The sequence below is a fragment of the Tachyglossus aculeatus genome, chromosome 11, assembly GCF_015852505.1.
Source record: "Tachyglossus aculeatus isolate mTacAcu1 chromosome 11, mTacAcu1.pri, whole genome shotgun sequence".
Classification (NCBI taxonomy): domain Eukaryota; kingdom Metazoa; phylum Chordata; class Mammalia; order Monotremata; family Tachyglossidae; genus Tachyglossus; species Tachyglossus aculeatus.
Genome location: NC_052076.1, coordinates 61924375 through 61944003, shown reverse-complemented (window position 1 = coordinate 61944003; position 19629 = coordinate 61924375). Strand labels below are relative to the sequence as shown.

The following is a 19629-nucleotide window of genomic DNA, read 5'->3' as shown; positions in this document are numbered from 1 at the left end:
TTTCTTTGTCTCATTCGCCCTCCATTTAAAAAGACATCTTGGCGTAATCTGAGAACAACTCGCACTGTCTCAGAGTTTTTCCATCGAGTCAATGTTCTTAAAATGACCCTGGATCACATATTATTTTTCCCGGGATTGTAGGGAGAGAGGGATTTGCAAAGAAGTAGGGAACGGGAGGAAGGCATGAGACCAAACGGGCTATCAACGTATCTGTTCAGGGTAGGTCCAAAAACATTTTAAAAATATCTTTTGCACCACAAAATGGTTTCAATATTACCAAAAGTTAAGGGACCAGGGATCTGAAAGGAACTCTATCCAGGCCATCTTGTTTAATGCTAAATGGCAAAATTCACATATGTGAAAAAAATGAAAGGTCAAGAAAGTGTACCTTCTCTATGGCCAAAGAAAATTAATATAAAGGGGAAAATGCCTGTAAAACACAAGACAAGCCTTTAGAGTCTCTCAAATGTAGAAGATTACATGAATTAAAAATACACTGAAAAAACCCAATACTCTCCTGTTCCTATCCTTGAAATAGCTATGCTTCATAGCAACTTCTGGAAATCTGCTGTAACAGACCTCCCATACCTGCTCTTCAAACAGTTAAGACACAGAATCAGTATGAAGCCACCAGAAGCCACACAATTCTATAATTGGAATACCTATAGTTTGGTCTAGATCACACTCACACACAACGCTCCTCTCATTTAATCCTCAACAAAACAGAATTAGAACAGGGTGGGCTGAGTTTTAGCAGTATGAAAGCCAGCATTTGGAAAAAAACCTCAACACATTGGATGCTTCTATTAATTGTTTTTCATTTAAATACTGTCTCAGTGTGTGGGATAATGACTGTGTCTGACCTGATTATCTTAGACATACTCCAGCACTTAGCACAGTGCTTGGCATATGGTAAGCACTTAATAATAATAATGGCATTTGTTAAGCGCTTACTATGTGCCGAGCACCGTTCTAAGCGCTGGTGGCGGGGGTACAAGGTAATCAGGTTGTCCTACATTGGGCTCACAGTTGTAATCCCCATTTTACAGATGACGTAATAGGCACAGAGAAGTTAAGTGACTTGCCCACAGTCACACAGATGACAAGTGGCGGAGCTGGGATTAGAACCCATGCCCTCTGATTCTCAAGCCCGTGCTCTTTCCACTGAGCCACGCTGCTTCACTAATACTTAATACTATAAACATTTAAAATGACAAATGATTGTGAGCTCCATCCAAACTGCTACCCTGCTCATTCAAGCTCTCATCCTATCCCGTCTGGACTACTGCACTAGCCTTCTCTCTGATCTCCCATCCTCGTGTCTCTCTCCACTTCAATCCATACTTCATGCTGCCGCCCGGATTATCTTTGTCCAGAAACGCTCTGGACATATTACTCCCCTCCTCAAAAACCTCCAATGGCTACCGATCAATCTGCGCATCAGGCAGAAACTCCTCACCCTGGGCTTCAAGGCTGTCCATCACCTCGCCCCCTCCTACCTCACCTCCCTTCTCTCCTTCTACTGCCCAGCCCGCACCCTCCGCTCCTCCACCACTAATCTCCTCACTGTACCTCGCTCTCGCCTGTCCCGCCATCGACCCCCCGGCCCACGTCATCCCCCGGGCCTGGAATGCCCTCCCTCTGCCCATCCGCCAAGCTAGCTCTCTTCCTCCCTTCAAGGCCCTGCTGAGAGCTCACCTCCTCCAGGAGGCCTTCCCAGACTGAGCCCCTTCTTTCCTCTCCCCCTCGTCCCCCTCTCCATCCCCCCGTCTTACCTCCTTCCCTTCCCCACACCACCTGTATATATATGTATATATGGTTGTACATATTTATTACTCTATTTATTTATTTATTTATTTATTTTACTTGTACATTTCTATCCTACTTATTTTATTTTGTTGGTATGTTTGGTTCTGTTCTCTGTCTCCCCCTTTTAGACTGTGAGCCCACTGTTGGGTAGGGACTGTCTCTATGTGATGCCAATTTGTACTTCCCAAGCGCTTAGTACAGTGCTCTGCACATAGTAAGCGCTCAATAAATACGATTGATTGATTGATTGATTGATTGATTGAGCTCCTTCACCATAGCTGAGGGCTTTTGTAACTGATCTTGTCCTTTACAAGCCTACCATCAAACCCCTTCCCAGGCTATTTGACTCTTCACAAACACAGATCCTCTACTTTTTAGTGATCCCGCATCATTGGCTTTTTATTATTTACCCCAAGTCACACTTGATCCCAACTTCAAATGGAATTAACTATCCATGATAGATAAGAGAGCAGCAAGGACCCAGTAGCAGGAGAATTAGAAAACAATGGCTGACACAAACCATGGACTATCAATGATCAGGAAATGAAGAACAATTCAAAGCTCAAAGTGGTGTGAATTTTTAAAAATGAAAAATCCAACCCATCCTCCCCCTCCCTACCAAGGGAGTAAATGAGACATGCAATGCTGCAAGAAAAGCTCTGCAAAACATTTGTAATGTGTGCTTCAAGGTTTCCTGAAACCAGCTCCAGTTCTGCAAACATTCACTGAGTTTATCAAAACGTAATGAGGTGAGTTATTTCTCCCCCACTAGCTTGTGGAAGGTAACAGGAAGATTGAAATGAAGGCCAAATCTTATGTTTTCCTAGGAGCCTTGGAGGAAGAAGGCATTGTGTATAAAGTCTCTATTCTTTGTTTTTCGTTTCAGTATTACCACAGCCAAAGTAAAAAAGACAAATAACTGCCACATATTTCACCAAAATGGAGGGTTTGCAAAATTACCATGATGTTTTACAAAACCTATTATCAAAATCCTTTCCCTGCTATCAGATTCTCCACAAGCTCTGCAGTGGTATCTTGAGTCCAAAGGACAACTCAAGGAATCAGTCTTGATTCCGGAGATAAAAGTTTGCGAAGGATCCGTCTCCTTCCTTCTTGCGTCAACCTTTGACTGGAAAAAGCCCGGGGAGGGTATCATGGAAGCAATATTGTCACTTTACTGGAAATGCACTTCCTTTCCCACTTTGGGCTTTCTTTAACCCAGAAATCAAACACTGGTTCTTACTGGAGTGCTTCCCATGCGCAGAGCACTGTACTAAGCATTTGTGAAGCTACAATACAACAGAGTTGGTAGGCATGATCCCTGCCCACAAGGAGTTTACATTCTACATGAAGCATCTGCATCTTTCCCTGGAGAAAAATCTGAGTGCTTGTTATGGGGTCAGCTTTGTTAATATTAACAAATGATATATTTCGGCACAATTGTGGCTTCTCTCTAGACAGATGATTTCTTGGAGCAAGACAGTCAATCACATGGAATTGTGACTTGATCCCAGGTTACCCTTTCTAGAGGAGAACAAATATTATTTGGTACCGCGACCGAGTGCTAAGTTCAGCGGTCATTGCCATAAATGTTTAGTAAGAACCAAAAGAGTACAGAGGCTATCCTTTGACTTAGTCCTTTAAGCCAAAAACCTAGTCCTGAGGATTGGAAAGAAACAAACACTGTACTTCTGGAGGCTATGACATTGTTGAGGGCACCTTCATTCTAAGCGTGGCATGGCCTAGCTGTGCCCCGAACTAAAGTTTTCCACCTTAAATAATGCATTAGCACAGCTTTTAATAAATAAAGTTTGCACCTTTACTGCAAGACCCAGTGGAAGAAGCAGCTGGGCTGAGAGAGAGAGAAAACTCCCATTCAAATTAAATCAACAGCTGCAAAAATATGCAAAAGAAATAGGAATGAGAAAAGGCGAGCAAGTAGGAATTGATTGGGGTGGTATTTATTTCATTTATCCCAACTTGCTCAATTGTTCAAGTCCTCCTCGAAGTAGTGGTGCCTCCAGTCGAGTGCCAATATTTGCTTCATTCTGTAGGAGTCCAGGTTTCGATATGTTTATTTTCCAAAATGAAAAATAAATGCTTGAAACAGCAGGATGGCAAAAAACTCCTCTTTAAGGCTTTATATTCATCGTCTAAGAATGCACTTGAAGATGGCTGGATAAGCAAAGAAATTGGGAGAAAGCAGACATGAAAAATGATTTCTTGAACCATTTTCCATGAAAAAAACCTCCTAAAACTTTCAATCTGCTGAGTTCAACCCTCCTTGAAAACTCTCCCCAAATCCTCCATATTAAAAGTAAAATAATTAAAACTAAACCCAAAGAGAGGGAGGTAGATGCAAAAGACAGGCCGCCTTAGAAGTTAATTATTCTGAGGCAAAGCTCTACCTTCTCAATAGCTCTTAGCCCACCAAAACACAAAAAGTCAACTTTCAAATTCAGGTCTTTCATAGGGAGTTGGTGACTTCCTCAGGGAATCTAACACAAATGACCTCATGACTGTCACCATCCAGTGGCAAATTCCAGGAAATTAACTCTGTGAAACAACCGCTATGGAAAAGCGAGTACTCTTAGAGGACAAAGAAACAAACCTTACACTCTGCTTAGAAAGACTTGTAAGCCCATCGTGAACAGAGGACGTGTCTACCAACTGTTGTATTGTACTTTCCCAAGTGCTTAGTACAGTACACAATAAATTCTCAATAAATACCACTGATGCTGATGAAAGGGATTGAGAAAAGAAAATTCCCTCATTGATATGATAATCACCTTAATTAGACCAGTAGGAAAAAACAAAAATTAACACATTGCACATAAACACATAATGGTAAACTGGGATATCATGAATCAATTGCAGTACAAATGGGAATTACCTTCATAACAGAGTTATGGATTGTTTCTGCACTAGTGAAAATAAATTGCCAGAGTTATCATGACTGAAAACTATGTATCTATAATATTAGGATATATATGTTTATAAGTGGGTATGAGGGTATTTGAGAGAGAGAGAGAGAGAGAGAGAGAGAGAGAGAGAGAGACAGAGACAGAGAGAGAGAGAGAGAGAGAGACAGAGACAGAGAGAGAGAAAACAAGCACCACCATACCTGGCTTCAAAAGTCAACTTCAAAAATCAACTCTAATGTTCCTTTTAGCAAATGCAGTTGTAAGTAGCTCAGTGACAGAGCACAGCAATTACAACCCTCACTTTCCATTCTCCCAAAACTTCCTGAAAAGTGTTTTGCTAGCATAAATTTCACATTCTCCTTCCTTCTGTTGCAGGTCCTCCTATCGTGTATACTTTGGCCACCCCAAAGAACCAGGAATTAGGGAAACTGAGTGGCTTCTGGAAGAGAGAAAGGAGAAAGGAAAGCGGGCCTTTCAAATATAGGATAGCTCCTGATAAAATTACAGGGAAGGGCATTTAGGCTTGCCTTTGAAAAATGCAAGGCACGGGGCCTATCCGAACTGCCCCATCTGTGTCAAGGTGTAGAAGTAGTGGATGGGGGTGACGACAGTTGGAAAAACAATGATCACAGACATTGATTTTTAAACTCACTTGAAAGCAATTTGGGGGCCTATGAACCAAACTATTCTGCTGCTAGCCATATTCATCTCAGAACTCTCTCTCTCTCCCTCTCCTGGTCCTTTCAAGACAGTGTTTTCAAAAAGGGAAGTGTGCTGGCTTCCTAATCTCTCAAAAAAAAAAAAAACCCAATTGAATGAAAGGAAGTTTTGCTTAAAAAGACACTGAAATACATAACAAGCCACTACGGAAAATAAAGGTGAAAGAAGAGGGGTGTTGGGTGGGGGCAGAGGCAAGGGGGAGGCATCTATGAACCAAATGAACATACACACGAAAGGTTTGTGGGGAGGGAGGGCTGGTTCATGTCTCAGTGGGACCTGCAGATCTGAGCTGAGCCCAGAACAACAGACTTCCCCAGACTTCAAAGGGAATCCATGCTGAAGTTAGCTCAGTGGGGCTGGTTACCTGATGAGAAACAGGCCCGGTGAACTTGATCCTGCCAGCTGGATGGAGAGGGAAAGAAATAAAAACCCTCCCACTGATGCTAATGGTCATTCTGCCTGGGATTGGGAGAATGATTTCCTAGCCCCATTGGGGATTGCCAAATGAGAAACTGGATGTATGATGGGGTCCTCCGACTTCACGCCTCTCTCAAAAGGACGTGGCTAAGGTTGAAGTGAGGGGTCGACAGGAGGGTACCATAGTGAAGAGAAGCAGCGTGGGTCAGTGGAAAGAGCACAGGCTTTGGAGTCTGAGGTCATGGTTCATGTCCCGACTCCTCCAATTGTCAGCTGTGTGACCTTGGGTAAGTCACTTAACTTCTCTGGGCCTCAGTTCCCTCATCTGTAAAATGGGGATTAAGACTGTGAGCGCCCCGTGGGACAACCTGATCACCTTGTAACCTCCCCAGCACTTAGAACAGTGCTTTGCACATAGTAAGCACTTAATAAATGCCATCATCATTATTATTATTATTATAGTGGGTGCAGTAGCAATTCAGCTCAGAGCTTCTAAGGAGAATGCAAGAGGAGTCTCAAGGGACTGCCATGTCAAGGCATCTTTCTTTATGTCCTCCCTGAGCATGGAGAGAAAGGTGCCTTTCTACATCCCATTTTTGAATTCCCCGCTATACCAGAGAAAATCCCATGTGCCCATGGCAGCAGGTAAAGGATCTGTTTCAGAGCAATGGTGAGCTTGGCTGTGGTGATTGAGAGGCCTCGCTCTAAGAAATGAGCAGTTGGCACAGGCAGCTGGAGGTTCTAGACTTCAAATAGGCAAAACAGAATCCTTGCAAGCTAGAAGTTGCAGTTCCAGGAGTAGAATTCCTTAAAAAGGCACATTTCAGTGGTATCCCTACCTGCCGGACCTAGCCTCATCCCCTTTCGGGGCTGCATCGACTTTTCCTGGAGAAGGAAAGGAAGATGAAAACAATCAGATCTGTGGGATTTTTACAGGTCACAAATGCTTGAAAACCACTGGTTTAGAGATTGAGAACTTGGGAGCATTATAAATACTACAACTACTACTACTACTAATAATAATAATGATGATATTTATTAAGCCTTTACTATGTGCCAAGCACTGTACTACAAGCTGGGGTAGATACAAGATAATCAGTTCCCACATGGGGCTCAAAATCTAAGCAGGAGGGAGGATAGATATTGGTTCCCCTTTTTTCAGATGAGGAAATTGAGGCACGTATAAGTGAAGTGATTTGTCCAAGGTTACATGGCAGGCAACTGCAGAAGCCAGGATTAGAACCTAGGTCCTCTGACTCCCAAGCCAGTGGATTTTCCTCTTGCTGCTAGGAGAAAGCACAAGAAATTATCCAGGTGGTTGGGAGTTATTTGCATTGGAGGAATCAGTGCCACGACTACCTTTAAGTTCCTCAGAAGACCACCATTGATAAAACAACAGCAAAATTCACCAAGTCAGCATCTTCCACCACTCTCCTAGGGTCCTTCTGGTTCTGTGAATATCCAGAAGACATTTAAGGAAGGGACTGGTCTATTTGGAACACATCAACCAAGTCTCTGAGGTTCAGAAACTAGGATATTTGGAAGCCAATGTCAGCTGGGTTGTGTGAGCACCCACTCTCCCAATAATCAGTTCCATGACCAGTAATTGGAAGGCATCAGTCTTTCTAGTTGTGGAGGGAAGAAATCCAATGGGAAAGGAATTTTTTTGTATGGTGCCCAGGGAAGAGAAATTCCAAATGCCGCCTGTGGTTTTAAGAGTTATTACCAACGAAGAATGGCAAAGTCAGCTGAAGCTATTCATTCATTCAATCATATTTATTGAGTGCTTACTGTGTGCAGAGCACTGTACAAAGCGCTTGGAAAGTACAATTCAGCAACAGAGAGACAACCCCACCCACAATCCAATGTCACCAGGAAATAGGAAAGGTATAACTCACCTTCATAGAGGTAAAAAAACCCAAAACACTATTAGGGAAGGCCTGCAATATTTTCCCCCAAATCACAAGGAAACAACACTCCAGTTCAGCCCACAAAGTGAGCTACTTCTCTTTTTCAACACCACTCCATCCCCTCCTGTTTATATTTTCTACCTACCTTCTCCTGTCCCTTATAGACCTAAGCTGATGAAACAACAAAGTAACCCTGAGGAAAACTGAATCAGAGTTCCTTTCCTCTTAGAGATAAGAATCCAGGAAAACCAAAAAAAAAAAAAAAAAAAAACACCAGGGGAACGACTGAAAAGGAGATACTAGATATATTGCATTTCTCATTAGCCCTGCTGCCAGATTTCCTTTAGGTCTTCTCTGATTCAAAGCCCAAGGTTCATTTTCATGGCTTCTCACGATGACTACAGTATCTGCCTCCTTATAGATCTTTTGTTTCTCTCCTCTTCAGACCCTTTCTCACTTTGTAGCCCAGATCATTTCTCTAAAGCATCATTTTGCACATATCTCCCCACTCTTCAAAAACATTCAATGGCTGTCCATTCCTCCTCTTCACAAACAAACTCTGGGCCACACTGGATTTCAGGCAGTCAGATCTTTTCCCCCCAACTTATCTTTGCCCCTCTCCCACTACACCCCAGCTCACACCCTCTGCTCCTCCCAAGCCTGAGCCTCATTCCCATCTCTCCCACCACCAAGCTGTTGCTTATGCCCTCCCTTCTGCCTGGTACTCTCTCCTCCATTGGCAGACCACTGCCCTCTCCAACTTCAGAGATGGTCTGAAATATCTCCTCCAGGAGGCCTTCCCTGATTAATCTCTTATCTTCCCACTCTACTCTCACCATCCCAACTGGGCACTACCATATCACCTGAACATTTGGTATTCACTCTCCCTGCCCTCCCATAACACTTATATACATCTCAAAGTCACTTAACTTCTCTGTGCCTCAGTTATCACATCTGTAAAATGGGGATGAAGACTGTGAGCCCCCCATGGGACAACCTGATCACCTTGTAACCTCACCAGTGCTTAGAACAGTGCTTTGCACATAGTAAGCGCTTAATAAATGTCATTATTATTATTATTCAAATTCTGCTGCTTTGCCCTACCTGTAACTTATCTTTGTGTCTGCCTCCCCCTCTAGACTGCAAACTCCTTGAGGGTGGAAGTGTGTATATTACCTATTTACTCTCAAGTTCTTAGTACAGTGCACTACACAGAATAAGTGCTCAGTAAATATGATTGATTGACTGCTCTAGAGAATCATTAAATTAACTGCTGTTTCTGGGCTCTAACTGTATCCTCTTAATGTTAATAGGCTACTGGTTACTCACTGGTCTCCTCAAAGAGACGCCTACCTCCTTGAAGTTGGATAGCTCCAGGCCACCTACAATTAGCATAATTCCAGGCCAGGCCAAGTGTCCTGCCCCCTCTCCTACTGGAATGGGGCAGAAGGGTGAATCAATCAATGGTATTTACTGAAACTCCAGGAATGGAAGCTCAGTAGAGGTAGGGTCATAGTAAGTGCTCAATAAATACGATTGATTGAGCACTTACTATGCGCAGAGCACTGCATTAAGTGCTTGGGAAGAGTATAATACAACAGAATTAGCAGACACGCTCCCTGTGCCCTGCACACAGTAAGCGCTGAATGAATAACGAAGGTGGATGAGAAGTAGTGCTGCCTCCCATCTCTCTCCGAGCCTGCTCCACACAAGCTTTCCCCGGCGATAGAATATGTGCTCTAAGGGGCTGAGTGGGAGGGAAAAGCAAACACTGACACTGCATGGAGTAGGCCGGTTGATGGCTTCCCGATTAGGAAGATATACAATGGGTGCTGTGGTGAAGTGGGATTTATTCCTAGGAGTTGAGCTATGGCACACAGAATGAGGGATGGCGGAAAGCGAGGCAGGCCTAAACCCGTGCTGGGTAATACGGGGGTGATTAGATTGAGTTGTTGGACCTCTGCTCGTGATATTAAACAGGCAGGCGCGAGAGAAAATTGGTTCTAGGGATGGAGAGTAAAGAGCTCGTGCCCGAGAGGTTGAGCGCTCCAATGGTGAATTCCCTCTGCGCTCATCCATCCATTTGTTGAAAAGGAGCTAAGCTGCCCTTGCCGTAGTGATAGTATTTTTGAGTTTGGGGACCAGCTTATTTATGTCATCACAGATCTCTGGCATAATAGCTTGTGGCAGAAGGCTGTTCGGGGCCAGACTCCTTTGTTTCACACCCCTCCAGTCCAGGGGACTGAAGGTGAGAAGTCGATTCCCTGGGTGGCAGGTTTCGCGGTCTCTGGGACCACAGAAGCCCCCTGGTTGGCTTTGTGGTCAAGGAGATTGGAAGTTGGATTTTCCCCAGTAGATCAGAGAGGAAGGTTGAGAACTTCATTTTTGATGGGGCTGGAGTGAAATATTCTTTCCTGGAGAAGAGGTCAATGTTTCCGTCATATCCTGACTGAAGTACCCCATACCTTGCACTGGAATGGGAAGCTATTCCAAGATTGATTATTCTGCCCACTGGCAAGGTCAAGAATATTAATTTTGTACATGTTAATTTGATGTAATGCGCATGATTAATGCTTGTTTAGGAGGACACTTTTGTGTTAATAAAGCTGCCGCTTTTTCATGCCAGTAAGAGCATGCTATTAAGTTACTAGAGAGCAAAGCTATGACAACATTACATACCAACAGAATGGGGGAGGAGGCAATCATAGAGATGATATATTTTAAAACGCCCTCACATTTGCTTCTTTAAAGCACAAAGACTCTCCCTCCCTCCCCCCGGCTGAGAAGCAATGGGGAATTTCCCTGCTGCTTAATGCAGAATCTTATGCTGGCCTCACATTTGGAGAACTTGGATTCAGAAAACTCTAAACTCTTATACAGGCCACTACTGCAGAGAATTATAAACAAGTGGATACACAGGGAAGTGCAAGCAGCCAAACATGGGGATTCTGCCATTTTATTCTATTAAAACATGAACCAGTCTCATAGTTCAGCAAGTCTACTCTTAAGCACCCTAGTCTGATGTCAGCCATGTCCTGTGCTTTCTGCCTTTGAAGTGGTCTAAATGAAAAAGACCTGTTCTCTGATATCAGTAAGCTCCTGTCTGAAAATCGGCACAGACGCTCACACAGGAAAGAGGAACAGATTCAACAAAGAGGGAAGAGAGTCAAAAGCTATGGGGCTTATCCGGACGAGAGAGGGAAGCTGTCCCTTCTCTCTCTCTGAACAAACCTGTTACTTTTTTTTTGGTAACTGCAAGCACAGTTTTAATACACCAGTACTAGTCCCTGTAAAAATACATTAAAAGACAAATCCATATGACAGAAGTAATTGCTTCAGAAATATCTTCAGATGAGGAAAGCAAATAAATACTTAATTCCGAGTTTGTATGGATTGTCTTTGTTCTTTTCCTTATACAAACACAAACTTACTGCACACGGGCGGGTGGGGGGGGGGGGGAAATACACAACAATACACTTTAAAATTATATCCACAGAGTCAATTCAAGAACCCAGCATTGCTATTGCATTATTTTGCACTCCTTGGTTTTCTGGCAAGCAGTTGAATTCTGCACATGGTGGAGCACAGAGATGAGTGGGACAATCATGTGCAAGATTTGAAAGTTTCATGCAGAATTTTAACAATGTTTGGAGTGCTGGCAGCAGCATCTAAGATTGGGAAACCTAACTACTCGACTTGATAAGTGGAAGGGAAAATTCCAAGAGCAACCTCCACGGCAAGAGGTAGGCACAAAATTCATGTACTGCTTGAGAGCAAGGATGGTGTCTCATTCTATTGTACTCTCCCAAGGGCTTAGTTCAGTGCTCTGCACGTAGTAAGTGGTCAACAAATGATGACGATGATGATGATGGTATTTGTTAAACACTTACTATGTGCCAAGCACTGTTCTAACCACTGGGGTAAATACAAGATAATCAGGTTGTCCCACTTGGGGCTCACAATCAATCTCCATTTTACAGATGAGGTGACTGAGGCACAGAGAAGTTAAGTGACTTGCCCAAAGTCACAGAGCTGACAAGTGGCAGAGTCGGGATTAGAACCCACAACCTCTGATTCCCAAGCCCTTGCTCTTTCCATTGAGCCTCAATGACTGAATTCATTCATTCATTCAATTGTATTTATTGAATGCTTACTGTGTGCACAGCACTGTAGCAAGCACTTGGAAAGTACAATTTGGCAACAAATAGAGACAATCCCTACCCAACAACGGGCTCACAGTCTAGAAAGGGGGAGATAAACAAAACAAGTAGACAGATAAGATGCCCCGGGAGTCTTACCATCCACCACACAGTTCTCTGGGTATGTTGGTAGGGGTGAGGAAAGAACAGAGAATAGGCTAGTAGACTTTACCATCAAGCTTTGGGAAGGTTTACACAGCTATATTAATTGTTCATGGCAAGTGTTTACTGTGTGTAGAGCACTAAACTAAGTTTAATACAATTAATTAGTAGACATTCCATGCCCTCAAGGAGCCGATAATCTAGTGAGGGAAACCAACACTAAATAACACTACAGAAAGGAGGAATGACAAAGGGCATGTAAATGAGTTAGTACTTAATACAAGGAAGGCAACTGTAAGCACTTCAGTAGCACAGAAAAGCTGAACAGATAGTAAGTGGGTAGAGGCAAAGGAAGAGTAGAAATGAATCAGGGGAAGTCCGCTGGAGGAGATGTAATTTCAGAAAGGCCTTGAAAACTGGGGAGAACTGTTGGTTGAATTTGGAGAGGGAGTTCCTGGAAGTAAGGAGGGAATGAGCAAAAGGTTAGTGGCTGCAAAGAAAAGAGTGAGTCACAGTGAGTGGCTTAGCTTGAGAGGAATGGAGACTGTAAACTGAAGTGCAGTGGGAGAAGAATGAAGAGGAGGGAACAAGGTGAATGAATTCATTCAATCGTATTTAGTGAGCATTTATTGTGTGCAGAGCACTGTACTAAGCACTTGGGAAGTACAAGCCGGCAACATAGAGACACGGTCCCTACCCAATAACAGGCTCACTGTCTGAATTAAAGACAATGGTCAGGAGTTACTGCTTAACACAGGGAGGAATGGGACAACCATTGGAGGTCCTTGAGGAGTAGAGAGATAAATGCACAATAATATTTAGAAAAATGAACTAAGAAGCAGATTGAAGTGTGATTCGAGAGGGAAGAGACTGGAGGCAAGGAGACCAGCAAGGAGGCTGATGCAGTAGTAGAGCTAAGAGATAAAGTCTTGAACCAGGGCAGTGGTGGTTTGGATGGAGATGAAGGGGCAGATCCTGGAAACAGTATCATTCAATCAATCATATTTATTGAGCACTTAATGGTGCAGCACACTTTATTAAGAGCTGGGGAGAGTACAATATAACAGACTTGGTAAATACATTACCTGCCCACAATGAGCTTACAGTCTAGAGGGGGAGACAGACATTAATAAAAAGGAATGAATGAGATATGTACATAAGTACTGTGGGTCTGAGCGTGGAGTGAATAAAGGGTGCAAATCCAAGTGCAAGGCCGACGCAGAAATGGGAGAAAAGAAAATGAGGGCTTAATCGGGGAAGGCCTCTTGAAGGAGATGTACTTTTAATAAGGCTTTGAAGTTGGGAAGAGCGATCATCCATCAGAAATGCAGAGGGAGGGCATTCCAGGCCAGAGGCAGGACATGGGCGAGAGGTCAATGGCGAGATAGATGAGATTGAGGCACGATGAGTAGACTGGAGTTCAAGGAGCAAGGTTTGCAGCATGGATCATAGTAGGAAATCAGGAAAGTAAGGTAGGAGGGGGTGAGGGGGCAAGGGAGCAAGGGATTGAGTGCTTTAAAGCCAATGGTTAGGAGTTCCTGTTTGATATAGACATGGATGGGCAACCCCTGGAGGTTCTTGAGAAATGAGGAAACATGGACCTGAATGTTTTGTACAAAAATGATTTGGGCAGCAGGATTAACTATAGCATGGAGTGGGGAAAGACAGGAGGCAGGGAGGTCAACAAGGAGACTGACTCAGTAATCAAGGAAGACTAGGATAAACTGCTTGGATTAACATGGCAGCAGTTGGGATGGAGGGGATTTTACAGATTTTGTAGATTTCAGCAATGTCGTGAGGGAAAGGGTTTAGTGATAGACTGAATATGTGGGTTGAATGAGAGAGAGGAGCCATGTATAACACCAAGGTTACGGGCTTGTGAATCAGGAAGGATGGTGGTACTGTCTACAGTGATGGAAAAGTCACAGGGAGGACAGGGTTTGGGTGGGAAAATAAGATATTCTTTTTTGGACATGTGAAGTTTGAGGAGTTGGCGGGGCATCCAAGTGGAGATGTCCTGAAGGCAGGAGGAAATGTAACACTTTAGAGAAGGAGAGAGATCAAAGCTAGAGCTGTAGATTTGAGAATCATCTGCATAGAGAAGGTACTTGAATCCATGGAAAGAGATAAGCTCCCCAAGGAATGAAAAGGAAGCAGCGTGGCCTAGTGGATACAGCAACAGGCCTGGGATCAGAAGGACCTGGGTTCTAAATCCAACTCTGCCACTTGTCTGCTGTGTGACCTTGGGCAAGTCACTAAACTTCTCTGTGCCTCAGTTACCTCATTTGCAAAATGGTGATTAAGATTGAGCCCCAGGGACCATGTCCAACCTGATTAGCTTGTATCTACCCCAGTGCTTAGTACAGTGACTGGCACAAAGTATGGGCTCAACCAATACCATAAAAAAAATGAAAAAGAGAAAAGCCTTGAGGGAACCCCACAGTCAGGAGATGAGAGACAGAGGAAGCAGCAAAAGAGATGGAGATGGAGCAACGAGAGAGATAAGAGGAGAACCAGGTTCTAATCCTGGCTCTGCCATTTGTTTGCTGTGTGACCTTGGACAAGTCATTTAACTTCTCTGTGCCTCAGTTGCCTCATCTGTAAAATGTGGATCCATGTGGAAAATGTGCGTCCAACCTGATAAGCTTGTATCTACCCCAGCGTTTGCTTCAGGACCAGACACATAGTAAATTCTTAACAAATATTTAAAAAAATTAAAAAGACAGGAAAGTGTGACAGAGGGCTAGGTCTCCAGTAAATCCAAAGTGTGGCTGGACTGTCTGAATTCATTAGACAACCATCTCACTTTGCTGGGGCTGTGGGGAGTGGTTATTGTTGACCTGATTATATATTTGAATTTTGCAGTAAGAACCATCTTACATTCCACTGAATGTTGCTAACCTTAAGAGCCTCTCAATTCTGGGGTTGCCAGACAAAGGAATCCACTGCCAAGAATTACTTCCAAATTTCCAAATGGTAACCCCAACCCCCAAAAGGTTTTCCAGCAATTAACCAATTTACTCCCACACCCTCTCTGAAGAAGGCAGATGCAGAAACCCCACCAAGGTATTTCTTCGTATTTCTCCTATCACGCCTGAAAAAGTGCCCTGTCAATGATCCTTGTTACACAATTGTCTGCTCTGTGATCTCGAATGGGTCACAACATCTCTGTGCCTCAGTTCCTTCATCAGCAACATGGGGATTTACTACCTGTTTCCCTTCCTACTTAAACAGGGAGCCTCATGTGGGACCTGCTTATCTTGACTCTACCCCAGAGCTTGGTTCAGTGTTTGACACACAGTAAGCACTTAAACACCCCAATCACATTATAATCAGGGAATAAATCCTTGACTTGCCTCAACTACTGCATCTGCCTCCCTGCTGATCTCCTGGCCTCCTGTCTCTTCCCTCTCTAATCTATCCTTCAGTTTGCTGCATGGATCGCTTATGAGAAACATTCAGTCCATTTCTCCCCACTCCTCAAGAACCTCCACTGGTTGCCCATCCACCTCTGCAAACAGAAACTCCTTTCCACTGGCTTTAAAGTACTCAATCAGCTTGCCCCAACCTACAGCCCCACTACAGCCCAGCCTGCACACTCTGCTTCTCTCACACCAGCTTACTCCATGCATTCTGATCTCATCTATCTCGCCACCAGCCCCTTTCCCACATCATCCCTCTAGCCTGGAATTCCCTCTCCCCCATATACATCAGGTCACCCCTCTCTCCACCTTCAAAGCATTACTAAGGTCACATATCCTCCAAGAGGCCTTCCCCGATTAAGGTTAAGCCCTTTTTTGCCCGGCTCCCTCTCCCTTCTGCGTCATCTATGCGCTTCAATCTCTGACCTTTGGACACTTACTATAAGCAAGTGTCCACATCTTTAAACTTAATATTATAAATTACTTATTTGTTCATATCAATGTCTGTTTCCCCCTCCAGGCTGTAAGCTCATTAGGGGCAGGAAATGTGTCTGCTACCTCATTCATATTGTAATCTCCCAAGCGTTTAGTACAGTGCTCTGCACGTAGCAAATGCTCAATAAATACGATTGATTGCTTGGTTAAATCCCAAGAACAACATATTGACCTAGCAAGAGATTGAAGTCAACGCCAAACTGGAAGTACACCATCAGTGTTGTTTATTAACGGGAGGGTTCTGACCATTCAGTGCATTCTAGGATTCCACTAGGAAGCATTCATTCCACAGAATTTAATTATCAGTCCCCACTCACTGCCCTAGCTTGGAGGTTCCTTAAAGCAAGGATCAGGTCCTTTGCTCCTGACATTTCCTTCCTAGCACCTAGTAGAGTGTTCGGCACACAGAATGCCCTTGATAAATGTTGTTGGGGTTGACAAAAAACATTAAGGCAAAAAGTATCCTCTCCTCCTGCCTTATTTATTTTACTACGGGTAATGTGGAGTTGAGGGGGGATTGGAGTTTATGAAGCCCAGTGGGGATAATTACACTTTATTGGGTAGTTCTGAGCTAATTTCTTTTTACATAACTTAATTTTTCATGCTTTAACAGGTGAGGAGGAAGGAAAGGGAGGGAAAATGGGAGATACAAAGTCTTGTCCACCTTTTTTCACCCCCAAAATCTGAGCATTTCAATCAACTGGTGATGCTTTTATTTCAACTAAAATAACATGTAGTACTTCTGTATTTGTTTCATTACATATAATTTTTCTTTTAGGATTACAGATCAGATCTGTGCTCAACGACCAACTGCTACAGATGCAAACACCTCTCTCTCACCAGACTGGCAGTGTATTCACCAATGCTCCGATGAACCTAATTGATTTTGAAACCTACAATCACTACCTTAGCGTTCTCTTTATCCCTTCCTCAACTACCCTTCAACTCTGTACTGCCGATATAGGAGCAGAGAGAATCCCTGTGAAATAAACCACATTTCTCTGAGTTTGTCCATTCCTACACTGGTAAAACAACCTGAGGCTACATCTCTGATTGTTGTTTTTTTTAAAAAAAGATTGCACAATTGGGAAGTTATGCTGAATCTCACCTGAATCCATGAGATTCTTCTATTGAAACAGCACACCCAGTTTTTTTGGTATTTCTTAAACGCTTACTGGCAGGCATTGTACTAAGTGCTGGGGTAGATACAAGATAATCAGGATGGACACTGTCCCTATCGCACTTTAGGATCACAGTCTTAATTCCCATTTCACAGATGAGATAACTGATGCACAAAGAAGTTACGAGACTTACCCAAGGTCACACAGTAGAAACATTCTCCTAGAGTGTGGGAGTTGCTTTCTTGTAAAACTCCATGTTAAGAAAGACAGGTGCCACAGTTCTCATTGTTAGAAGTTCAAATCATTTTTCCAGCACCAAGGAGCACAGCATCTGAACAGGATATTCCCCAATATATTAGCCCAAATGCAGACTGATTTCTATCAATCAGTGGCATTTGAGTGCTTATTCTGCTCAGAGTACTGTATTAAGCACTTAGAGATTCCATTACAATATAATTGGCAGACATGATCTCCACCTTTTAGGACTTTACATTCTAATGGGGGTTTACAATCCAGTGGAAACACCTGTTACAGCAGAGTTGAGTATAGACTTCTTGAGAAAATGGCTATGTAGACCCTGGCTCTTGGCAGACTCTAATAAGGATTGTTACAAAATCCTAAGATTTGTTCCTTCTCCTCAAAAGGCTCTGAAGAGTGCTATGTGCCATGCTTCTGAGGAACTAACACTCAGTTGAACCTTGGATAATGAAAAATCTTTTATGGTCCATTCGCCCAAGTCTCAGGCCAAGTCCTTTTTCCCAGAAGCTTGTGAGGTACTGAACGAATAGTTTATAGATACCGCTGCAAACATTCAATGTCACATAGAAAAGACACTTGTCAAGTGCCTTTCCCTTACAAGCACCCTCATCGTGACCTGTGTTAATGAAGTTAATTGAATTTAAGATCAATAACTGTTAATTATTGCAATTTGACATTCGGAGATAAATGGCTTTAAGACGGGGGAGTGCGTGTGTGTATATGTGTGTGTGTGTGTGTGTGTGTGTGTGTGTGAGTGTGTGTGTGTGTGTGTGTGTGTGTGTGTGTGTGTGTGTGTGTGAATTCTCTCCAAAGAAGGTGAACGTGTTAGACCCTAAGAGGGATCACACAGGCCTTCCATTGATTCTGGTACAATCTGATCGACCTAATCCCCTGATGAATGTGGGCTTTTCACAGCTACAAGTAAATGTTCTACAAGACTACTCTAACCCTTGTCACTGACCAAATCTATATGAGCTGTACACTAGAAATCCATTGAGATAGATTAAAGAACTGCCATAGAAACGAGAGATGCTTCAATAAAGGTGAAGGTTTATTATATTGACTATTAATGTAACTTAACTGTATGTACTTATGATTGCTGATGGATCAAAGCAGTTTAATTTCAGGCTGTTGGATGTGATTATAATTGAACAACATTTTAAAGAGTCACCAAAGATGAATTTGATGCAATGGAGGAAAAAGAAAAAAAAAAGGTTGGAAAATAGGGTCTATCTTCAGCCCAGAGCATCTAGTGTGTGGCACTACTAGAGCTCAGGTACAGAGACACCATCTCTGTATGTCACTGGAGCTTTTAAAAAGTTTCCTTCCTGGAGAGTTTTTTTTTTTCAAGGAGGAAGACATTTTCCCAAATATGCCAGTAATGATATTCTTACATGCATACTGAACAAGTTAAATGACCACGTACAAGATTTATAATGACAAAGTAAATGTTGTCAAGGAGAAAGTATTACTGATTGTAGAGCGCTGACAATAAAATGCCACTGAAGAGTTCTGTCAAAATGTAAGATTATGCAAAAACACTATTGAGAACACTGCTAATCATCTGCTCTTGTCAATTACTTGAAGGGTATCTGACAGCATATTTACATTAAACACATTTCAGCAGTAAAATTCTTAATGTTATATCAGAATATTTTCATTGCCATTAGAAATCCTTAAAAAAAAAAGACACACCATTCTCTTCTATTACCTCGGCAGCACTGGTAAAACAACGGTGTCTGTGGAGGAAAGAGTACAGAAATCTCACACAATTACACCCACATAAAATTTAAAGTGATAAACTGATGGAGAATGCAAGTCTAGAGGTTAATAGTTCTTTGCTTCTATGCAGCTAACAAGTTCTTCGTAGAGTTCCTATTTTAAATGGAAGTCAGTTAGGTCTTCTGCCAATTTTTGGTAGCCTTACCTAAATTTTTCACATTATGTTAGAAAAGGCAAGTCTCTTGCCTACAGGTGCAGCTTTTCATATTATGCTTTAGCCTGAAATGGCCTGCATCATGGCAGGGATCCTTTCAAGAAACCCATACTCTCACACCATATTTTTTCCCCACTTCAATATTTTCCCCTTAATTCAAACAGAATGCAAATAACTTCAAAATCACCCAGTGGAACCTCAGTGTGGCTAGCTAAAAGCTCTCTGGTGAATGTGACCCCAAATTCTGAGTATGTCTTTATTTAAAAACAAAACAACAACAAAAAAGAAGAAATAATGAGTCCACGTTTTACTTGCA

At 42.9% G+C, this 19629-nt stretch overlaps 1 protein-coding gene across 2 annotated transcripts in view; it reads right to left on the bottom strand.

Moving 5' to 3' along the window:
- Window positions 1-19629, bottom strand: part of TSHZ3 (teashirt zinc finger homeobox 3) — a 74835-nt gene that overhangs the window by 6692 nt on the left and 48514 nt on the right. The window contains exon 1 of one of the 2 annotated variants that reach the window (XM_038754068.1): window positions 6710-6751. The exons of the other annotated variant lie outside the window; for it this stretch is intronic. Within the exon in view, the coding sequence (XP_038609996.1) occupies window positions 6710-6746 (37 nt within the window). The 5' untranslated portion in view covers window positions 6747-6751. Of the gene's footprint in view, window positions 1-6709; window positions 6752-19629 lie in introns of those variants that run through there. 2 annotated transcript variants of the gene reach the window in all.